This window comes from Humulus lupulus, chromosome 8 (assembly GCF_963169125.1).
Source record: "Humulus lupulus chromosome 8, drHumLupu1.1, whole genome shotgun sequence".
NCBI lineage: Eukaryota > Viridiplantae > Streptophyta > Magnoliopsida > Rosales > Cannabaceae > Humulus > Humulus lupulus.
This window is the reverse complement of record NC_084800.1, coordinates 2,812,995-2,823,697: the sequence shown is the minus strand read 5'-3', so window position 1 is coordinate 2,823,697 and position 10,703 is coordinate 2,812,995. Positions and strand designations below refer to the sequence as shown.

The following is a 10,703-nucleotide window of genomic DNA, read 5'->3' as shown; positions in this document are numbered from 1 at the left end:
TGCATCGAGGCACATTGCTCAACATATGAGATGGCATCACGAGCAACGTATAAAAGAAGATGGTGTATTGCGTCATCCTGCTGATGGGAAAGCTTGGAAGGACTTTGACCGAAATAATCCAACATTTGCAAAGGAACCCAGGAATGTGCGACTTGGATTGGCTGCAGATGGATTCTATCCCTTTGGTAATATGAGTCTTTCTTATAGTATGTGGCCGGTTGTGTTGACGACATATAACTTGCCACCATGGTTGTGCATGAGAGAAACTAATTTCATGTTGAGCTTATTAAATCCGGGACCGCATTCGCCAGGAAAAGATTTTGATGTTTTCTTAAGACCATTGATTGATGAGTTAAAAGAATTATGGGTGACCGGTGTACAGACTCGAGATGTAGTCGATGGTAGTATCTTCACTCTTCGGGAAGCTTTGATGTGGACTATAAACGATTACCCAGCAAGGAGTAGCCTTTCTGGATGGACTGGCCAAGGTTATCATGCTTGCTCTACTTACAATGTGGCAACACCATCTATTCGTTTACAAAAGAAGGTTGCTTTTTATGGTCATAGACATTTTTTACCAATCAAACATGCCATTAGAAGGGACAAGAAGACATATGGTGTCGTTGAAAAAAGATTACCACCAAAACCATTAACCATGCAAGAAATGTTCACACAAATGAGTTTCATACCCGATTCTCTTCCTGGTAAGCATGTCAGTTATGGCGGCCAAAAAAGAAAGCGTACAAAAGAGCAAGTAGGTTGGCGGAAAAAAAATATATTTTTTGAGCTCCCATATTGGGCCAACATAATGTTGCAATTGAGGAGGAGAGGGGGGAGGAAATGGAAGAGGAAGTGGAGGAGGAGGAAGAGGAAGTGGAGGAGGAGGAGGAGGAGGAAGTTGAATATGAAGATGATGAAGAGGAAGATGAACACATAGAAACCGATGATGATAGTGAAGATTATTATAATGATAATTAAGTGGTAATTTTATAATATGTTGAAGTAATTATTTTTAACAATAATTAATTTTATATAGTCATTTTTAACCGATAAATGTAATTTTAATATCGATTAATTGGACAGATATGGCTGATGTTATTGCTCGATCTCACAGGGGTGATGGTGGAGGATGCGATCCTCCACGTGGACCGTCAGATATCCCAGCTGATTGTGAACGAGGTAATACTTTACACATTGATATACTCCTTAAATTTAAACAATTAATCCATATTAATTAAAATATTGAATTTGCATACAATAGCGCCTCCAAACAAACGTGGACGCCATAAAGGATTGAACAGCGGGAAAAAAGGGAACAGTTGGGGCGTCCTCTCCATCTCGAGTGGGATGTGCGGGGGAGAACATATAAAGAGATCGGAGATTACAACTCAAATTTCTCAAGAGAGCTCGGATTACTTGTTCGACAGTACACAGATCCGGACTGTCCTCAATGGTCAAAAGTACCAAATGTCTCGAAACAAAGAATACTTGCACATTTGGAAGTAAGTAGTTTATGTATTTTTATGTTAATTCTCATTTTATGTTATATATCATATTTACTAATAAATGTTTGTAAATTAGGATGATTTGTTTGATATTGGACGTACTAGATATGGAGAAGGGCATATGCCTGGGATCTTGAGAGGCATTGATACTTCGTGTGCTAAAAAGTATTCTGACTGGAAGTACGATATTAAAGAGCATTTAACGATTAATGGGCCACAAAATCGTTATGGTGGTTGCACGGATACGCAGTGGCAAAAAGCCATTGAATTTTTCCGACGCCTAGAAATTACGGTATTAATTTCTTGCTAAATTTAACTATCTTAATTAAATATATTACTAACGATAACTTTTTGCATAAACGTTCTGTGGTCAACAAGGAAAATTGGAAGAAACTGAAAGAGCTTAGCTATGGAGGTTCTCAGTCAATCCCATCTCTGCGCTATAAAAAAGTTAGTTAATTAATTATTGTTTAGTTTGTTTTTCTTATTTACGTTTAATTATTAATTTTATAAAAATATATCTATGTGACAGCACAATTTAGAGACTTGGCAACTTGAGCCCATCCGGGATAGCTGGATGGATACTCACCATAAATCAGGCACAGGGTGGGTGACAGAGACAGCCAAAAATACTTGGGTACGTTAAGTTTTTTTAAACATTTTTCAAAATTTTAATTGTTTGTTTACAAAACATAATTACATTATACATTGAATCATAGGAGGAATTGCGTGCATATCGCGACACACAGCAGACACAGACAACTGATACTGAGAGTTCCACACCAATTTCGAGTGCGCCTGAAGATGAAGACATATCTTTGGTACAAACTGTCTTCGGAAAACGACGGGGCCATCAGAAAGGATATGGACGTATCCTTAACATAAGGGACCGAACTCCATTTGATTTTCATCCTTCACAAACTAGAGATGAAGAGATGTCTGAGATGAGAGAGCGTCTTCGACAGTTAGAGGAGCATGTCCGGACTCATTGTATCACCCTGGGATCTCAAGGTGCCCCACTACCAACTGATGATCCCGATGTTGGAGCACCGACTCAGTAGGATTTATGTATGAATTTTATTACAATGGACTATTACATTATCATGTTTAAGACAACTCTTTATTTTGATTCAGCAAACATACTCTTATGTTTTTATTTATATGTTTAATATAAGTGTTTAAATTTTATTCTATTGTTTTATATTTAATTCAAAATAAATAAATAAATAAGGGAATAAATATTATAAATATAAAAAAAAAATCTGGTTTAGTCTATCCCGAGGATATTATCCTCGGTATATACCATTAAGATGACAAATTGGTTGTGCCGAGGACATTTTTCACTCTATACCGATGATATTGTCCTCGGTACAACCTATACCGAGAACATGTTCATTGTCGTCGGTAGAAGTTTACTTCTACCGACGCGGCTGTACCGAGGACTTACTGCTGACGTCATGTTCTCGGTATAAGGTCTACCAAGAACATTTAGGCTTATACCGATGACATTTGTTCTCGGTATAGGCCTTGTTTTTTGTAGTGTGATACTTTTTTAAGTTTAACGAATATATAGGGTTTGTATTATATGTTATATTTTTATATGTTTACAAGTTAATATTAAATATAGTTCTTTATAAAAATATGTTATACAATACAATATGATATAATAATAAAGTGCATCAAACTGTGAATAATTAAGAGATAATAGAATTGAATTTGAGAAAAGTTCAATGTCATAGTAAATGGCTGAGAAATATATTAATATTTATAACCAGTTTACATAAGTGGTTGAAACCATCAAAACAGAAAATACAATAACTAAAACTTAACAGAAAGCTAACAACTAACTATATATTATAACATCCCCCTCAAATTGATAATCCTGAGAAGGACAATCAATTTGCTGCAGAATATGATGAACCAATCCACTAGGAAATGCTCAGGTGGTTCTCTGAAGAGACAGCCAGCTGCTGGAGTGAAGCCATGAGCAACAATGTGCACTGAGTATCCATCTATGGAGGCATCAAATCTGTACTTTGAGCTTAAAGAGGTATTGCCAATGAACATGTTGGTGTTGTTTGGTTTTGACAGTGAAAATGCTTCCATCATAATGTTCCCAGCTCTTTTTTTATGAGAGATGGAAGAGACCAAGTAGTATGGTCGAGGGAAGATGAATCATGAGAGGTTGTAGACACAACAATAAAAGGAAAAGTGGGTGTATGTGAATTTAAAGTGGAGAAATGGATAGTAGAGAATGGCAAAGTATGTAGCATGAGAAAAGAAAAATGGATAAATAACAATGAAAGTAGTATTGGGTTATGAAAATGTAATGACCCACTAATCTAGACTAATTGGACCATTATCGAAACTATACATAAAACTTACATTTTTACGAAAATACCATAATTTATTAAGTAACTTGAAAATAAGAGTTATTTACAAATAAACAGAATACTAAGAAGGATTTTGGGATCCCATTGTCTTTAAAACAAAACAAGATTTAAAATAAAAGACATTACATAATAATGCGGAAAATACACATAAAAACCATAAAAAACATAAAAGGAGACTATATCCTCGAATCGAATAACGCTCGGCCCCTTGACTCCATTCATCATCGATACACATTCTCCAAGCGTCACGAATCTTTCCGCCTCTAAACTTATTTTCCTGCACATAAACAGAAAGGAGTGAGCCTAATGCCCAGTAAGGAAAATCTAACACAAAGTCACATACATAATTTCATAAGAAAACATAAAGACTTAACATAATACATATAACATACACTTATTATAATGGCCATTATTACTTGGGGTCCCATAGACTAAACAAGCATATGCCCATGGGATTAGTGGGGTCCTACTAGCTAAGTAGGTCATATGCCCATAACCCATTTGGGGTCTTGTTAGTCATATGGGTCATATGCCCAAGCCTACAAACATACACATATATCATAACACTTTTAATAACATAAAACATATAGATAACATAATCACATAACATGTTGATTCTAGCCTATTTCCTTACCAAAGTTACCGAGATTATGGACTGAGTTGGGATTGTTGGAACACTCCTAAAACCATAAAAAAAGAGTAAGTCTAAAGAAAGGAGATGAAATGAAAGAGATGGAAAGACTAAACCATAGAAAACATACTTACCAACTTATATGCTTAAAAGCTTGGATTCCCTAACCAAAATAAGAATAAGGTTAGGGGACTGAGTAGAAGGTTTTGAGAAAGGAAATAACATAAAAATACAGAAAAGAACTAGAGTTTTGGGTTTACCTCAAAGATTGCAAGATCAATCTAACTTCCACCGAAATACTATAGCACTCACTTACTTCCCAAAGTGTTTGATAAGCTTATGATGTTTAAGCTTATAGTTTTTCCCCAAACCAAGTGTTTACACTCTTACACTTACTTAACACTAGCAGCCTCTGAACTTAGAGCAAATGGTGAATAATGGCTGGGTACTAGGTCCTATTTATAGAGTTTGGGAATGAAAATATCTTGATTTTACTTGAATAAAAATAATGGCTTTTTAAGTGAAAATCATTTGAATAATCATTCAGCAGAGGCTGAAGACTCGTTCAGAAGATGCTGGACTGTTGAAGGAGTTTGAATGGCTGAAGGGAAAAGAATTCAAATGTATTTGAATTCATGCTGGTGGAGGCGATATATCGCCCCCTATAGGCGATATATCGCCTGGACCTTTGTTCCCGAGGCGACCGTGCATCGATTCGTGTTTTCCGTATCTACGTGCTGCGACATATCGCCCCCTATAGCTGCGATATATCGGCATACGCTGAATATTTAAACACGAATTTACACATTTTTAGCTGAGTTTGAATGGAGTAAACAGCCTTGACTAAGCCCTCAACGTGCTCAAAGCTGCTGACTGACCCTATACATTCAAACTTTTACCCTTATTTAATTTAATCCTCCAAAAATACTTAATCCTTAATTACCATTCAAAACATGTGCTTAAAATCCTATTGGTTGATGTCTAAACCTTATAATATAATAATATAATCCTTAATATCAGACACATTAATCAAACCTTAGGTTATACTTAATATTCTTAAACTATAGGTTAAACTTAGAAAATCTATAAGTACTACTATGAGTGTCCAAATAACTCCCGGTCTGAACCAAAAATCCAAAGTAACAATGATAACACTAAACATACTATAATACTATTAAACAATTAGCTAAGTAAAGTTCTTGGACTCTACAGAAAATATAGAGTCAAAGAAAAGTGAGGACATGTTTATAGAGTCAAAAGGAAAGTAGTAATAAGCAACAAAAATGCTAAAGACAAAGACACTGGGCAATTAGAATCACAGTGAAGTGAAATTATAGACAATAAAAGTATAGAGACAATGAAAGTGGGCAACATTTTATGAACATAATAGATTGCAGACAGTAGACAATGACAAACTATTACTTTCTTGGTGGTACGTTGTGTGGAGGATGAAATGGTGTGGGAAGAAGGTGACAAAGAGGAAGATGGAGCATGAAAAGTTGTAGATGAGACAAGAAATTTAATTATAAAGGTGCCATATTGTGATGGGAGTGAATTGATGATGTATTTGGCATATGTGTAAGGAAAGTAGATGGCCTCATTAGGTTGTGTAATACACTACAACAAATTTGATATACAATGACTCCCTACACTGTCTTACACCATTGGTGTAAGACATTAAAACTTATCAGGGGTTTTAAATGTCTTATGGTGTAAGACATTGAAAGTTTATATTAATGGCTACAAGTTTTCATCATACATGATTAACGTCATCAAGTTAATGTCATCATACATGATTAACGGTACTCTATTTAACACTAGGGAGCGCGATAACAACAGAAACACACAAAACAGTGGCATTAGCCTTGTTGCTAAACTGTGTAAGTCTCTAGTGCAAAAGATAAAAATCCAGTTGAATGTGATATGTCTTTTTATGGAGTAGTTAATGAAATTTGGGAGTTAGATTATATCACAACTCGAGTACCTGTTTTCTTTAGTGATTGGGTGAAAAGTGACAGCGACATAATATATGAAGATTATGGTTTCACATTAGTTAATCTAAAACGAATTGGGCACAAATCTGACCGATTTATATTAGCTTCACAAGCCAAACAAGTATTTTATGTTAATGATCCTTCAGACAACCAATGGTCAATTGTTCTTCCAACGCAAACAAGAGAATGGAACATTAAAGATGGTGATTTACATGATATACCTCTCGAAGAAGAACTTGTCACATTCACCGCACAAGAAGATAATGATGAAGTTGATGATGATTGTATTTGTTTCCGTGAAAACGGTGAAGGATTATGGGTTGATGATAATGGGTCTTGAGGTACCATTTAATGAGTTTGATATGTTTATAATATGTGAAATTTTTAGTTTCATCTTTAAATAACTATTTTTTATAATTATGAGGTTCCAAAATGGTTATAATAATGATATTTATGTGTTTACAGATGGAGGGTGATCCATTTTGTGGTAGTTCTAATGAGGGGGAGCATCGCCCTCATTCTCAGTCAGTGGAACAAGAACAAAAAACTGTGAGAGGACGTACATGGATGTCTAAATGTAACGACCCGACTTTTCTTAACTAGACCTACCGAACATGACTATGACTATCTGGGGTCAACTGGACCCTTACGATCAACTTTGGTAAAAATCGGACGTTAAAAACTAAATAAACTTTAGAAAATTTTACATTGGAGTATTTTGAAATAAAATAGTATTTGGATGGGATCCCATAGCTTTAAAAACAAAATGTAGTTAAACGTAACTTAAGAAATAATCTGTATACACATAGCTTTCTTTAAATAAACTAGTAAACATGAAATTGATAAAACTGTTACTGGACTCAGCGGAAAACTTAAGAGAACCCTGATAACCCTGCAGGTCGGTTGTTTCACAGTATGCATACTTCAGACAGAATCCCTTCCAGCTCATTGCACTGCTCCTTAAGCTTTGCCCTTACCTACACACACAGAGTAACTGATGAGCTATAACGCTCAGTAAGGAAGCTAGCTACAACTCATGATTCTACTATTCAAACCAAACTTTTCATAACAGAAATGCATATCTAGAAACTGCAAACTGAGCAACACGTCTAGCATATTCACATAAGTCAAAGTGTTGCGTAACATACTGAAAACATATAACTGAGCCATCGTGTTATCTGTGGGGTTTTAATCCCAGTGTGGCCTCCACGGCCCAAAGAATACTCACCTCCCGTACCAAAGGGGTATACTCCGCTAAAACATGATGACTTTACTGACTTGGCGGATAACCCCACTGTATGGCTGCATGGGGAATCCACCTTCACAAGGCCTTGTACTGAGCCATCGAGTTATCTGTGGGGTCATGATCCCCGGGTGGCCTCCGCGGCCTAGAGAATACTCACCTCCCGTGCCAAAGGGGTAAACTCCGCTAAAACCCGATGACTTTAAGGACTGGACGGCGAACCCCACTACACGGCTGCATGGGATCCACCCTCACAAGGTTTCCCTTGACAGTCATAAACATTGCACATGCATTCATGATAACTTTACTGCACTAAGCACATTCAAACCCGATAGATGGGTACTATCATGCGCATCCAGCCATATAATCACACATATATATAGCATCTAGAATTTAACCAGCAGTATACAAACATGCAAACAATTCACTAAGATCACAACAAGCTAAGTTACTCTTGGTGTATACTTCCTTACCTCTTGTCCTTAGCTTTCGTGAATTATGTCTTTGTGAGTATTTCCGATCGCGTTTAGACCCTATAATCATATTGGGACAATATGTCTTAGTTTATGCTTACTAAGATTCTAAAATATAAATAAGGGAATTTAAAATCAAAAACTGAAATTCCCGACCTTGGCTCAAACCCGAGCCCTTGGGGTAAAATGACCATAATACCCCTCTCAATATCCCGAACTCAACTTAGAAAAATTATTATTTCCGTTAATAATTTTATCATAAACTATGTCCAAAATTTCAAGTCAAAACTCCCATTATTTCTTAAAATTCCATTTTCTGATGCTTGAGTCCAATTCACGAGCCCCGAGCCCACTTCTTGATCTTGAGACTTAAAATTGGCAATATTGTACTTCCTAAAATATTTTCTAAGTCCTTAAAAATATTTTATAAGTTCTAAGTCATCAAATCTAAACTTTGAAACTAATTCTCGAACCTAGAACTTTTCATGAAGCTTAAATAATAATTCCCGAGCCTAGTTCGTAAATTATTTATCTTAGATATTACTTAGATAAATTTTCTAAACCTCGATCCTCAAATATCAGTTTGTAGACTTTGGGGTACCTAATCCCGAGCTTCACAACAAAATTCCAAAGTTTTGGGACCAACTACCATTTTTGGACCCTGTGGTTACTAATCAGTAACCATTAGTAACTAGTTGCTGAATGGATGAACATGCACGTGAACATCAAAAGACCATCACCCTCACGCACAGCCAACTTCCAAGACCAACCCGAGCCTTGCTTGGACCCAAAATCCCCCACCATGGCAGCCAAGATATCACCCTCATCACCACCATGACCATCACTTCGGCCACAACCACCACCATCACCGGCCTCCACCATTAACGCCGGCAACAATGGTGCTGTATTTTTCATGACAGCCACCTACCAAGCACTAACCACCACCAAATCATCCCAAATCATAATGAATCATTCCCAACACCTTAATAAGTGTTTCTAGACACAAAGTGCTGATTTAAACCATGTATAACAACCCAGATTTTTCAATAAACTTTTAAAAAAACTGAAACGAAAACGGAACCGTAACAACTACGAAGGAAAACTATGGGCTTGTACCTCTTTCTGTGGCTGGTTCATGGTAGTTTCTTCTTCTCCAAAATTTAGTACAAAATGCTATGAACACAACCAAACCATTTCTCATGAGTTTCACACTTAAAATCTAAGAGAACAATCACTGTAAAATAGGTTCGTACTTACGTTTTTCCTTAGAACTGTTCTTGTACTGAGCTCCCAAGAACATTCTCTCCTTTCCTTTGCTTTCTGTTACAAGGGATTAAGGGACTAAGGGACTAAATAAACATGTTCAAGGTCTGTATCTTCAATGGAACACCCAAAGAAAATAACTCACCTTGTTCTTATCCCCTTGGACCCGAACGTACAACACCACAAGCACCGTGCACTTCTTCTTCTTCCTCTCTCTCGGTCCTTTCCAATATCACCAATGGCTGATGCAAATGAGGGATAATGTCTCTAACTTCCTCTCAACCTCTAATAACCACCCTTAGATATTCAAAAAATTTCCCTCCCATTTAGAGTGCTTGACCGAGACTTAATGAAGAAGCACAATGCATATGTGCTGAAAGTTGCATATATTTATCCAAAATAATGCATTAAACCATAGCTTAAAATAATTAAAATCAACTATGGTCTAAGCACTAAATAATGCAATTTTGGTATAAACTTATGTCTATGATTTTATGTGAGTCCTTTCAACATAAAATCATAATTTTAATCCCATAAAATTCCTCTTGAATTATTCATAGACTCTTAGTGAATACATCACAAAATCATAGTCTAAAATAATTATAAGATTTTATGTGGATTCCAAACACATAAAATCATATAGTTAAACTCTTTGAACAAGATGTTCATCTTAGATTTATTTCACATCTAAGTTCCCACATTTTGGTCTAAAGCAATCAACTCACACTTCATTAATTAAAATAATATTCCCCATATATTATTTTAATTATTATTCCTACTCTTAAAAAAAAATTCACAGAACAATGTTTACATAAAACACAATAAACAAATAAATAAATAAAAAATTCCGGGTTATTACACTAAAAACACCAAAAAAAAGGAGTGAAGGACATCTTACACATGCTGAATACAACAAGTATGGTCAAATAGTTGGTGAGACTAGAAGCAATGTTTCATCACAACTTGGATCTATTATTCGAGCCACTGTGTCCATCAACACTAACACTTGGAACGATGTTAGTATGGTGGATAAAAATATAATATGGGATACAATGAAGGTATGATTTTATTAATTATAATTCATTTAATGTTTTTAAAATATATATTGTTTTGACAATATGATTCTTATTACTTTCAAACTTGCAGAAAACTTATGAATTGGACCCCAAACAAAATAAACAAATGTTGATGGATGCAGGAA

General features: G+C 35.7%; 1 protein-coding gene across 1 annotated transcript; it reads left to right on the top strand.

Moving 5' to 3' along the window:
• The first annotated feature begins 655 nt into the window (after nt 1-655).
• On the top strand, nt 656-1,872 carry LOC133793638 (uncharacterized). The gene is made up of 3 exons (XM_062230946.1): nt 656-712; nt 1,302-1,502; nt 1,582-1,872. Exons 1-3 carry the CDS (start codon nt 656-658, stop codon nt 1,813-1,815), a joined length of 492 nt encoding a protein of 163 aa, XP_062086930.1. The 3' UTR covers nt 1,816-1,872.
• Nucleotides 1,873-10,703: the final 8,831 nt, after the last annotated feature.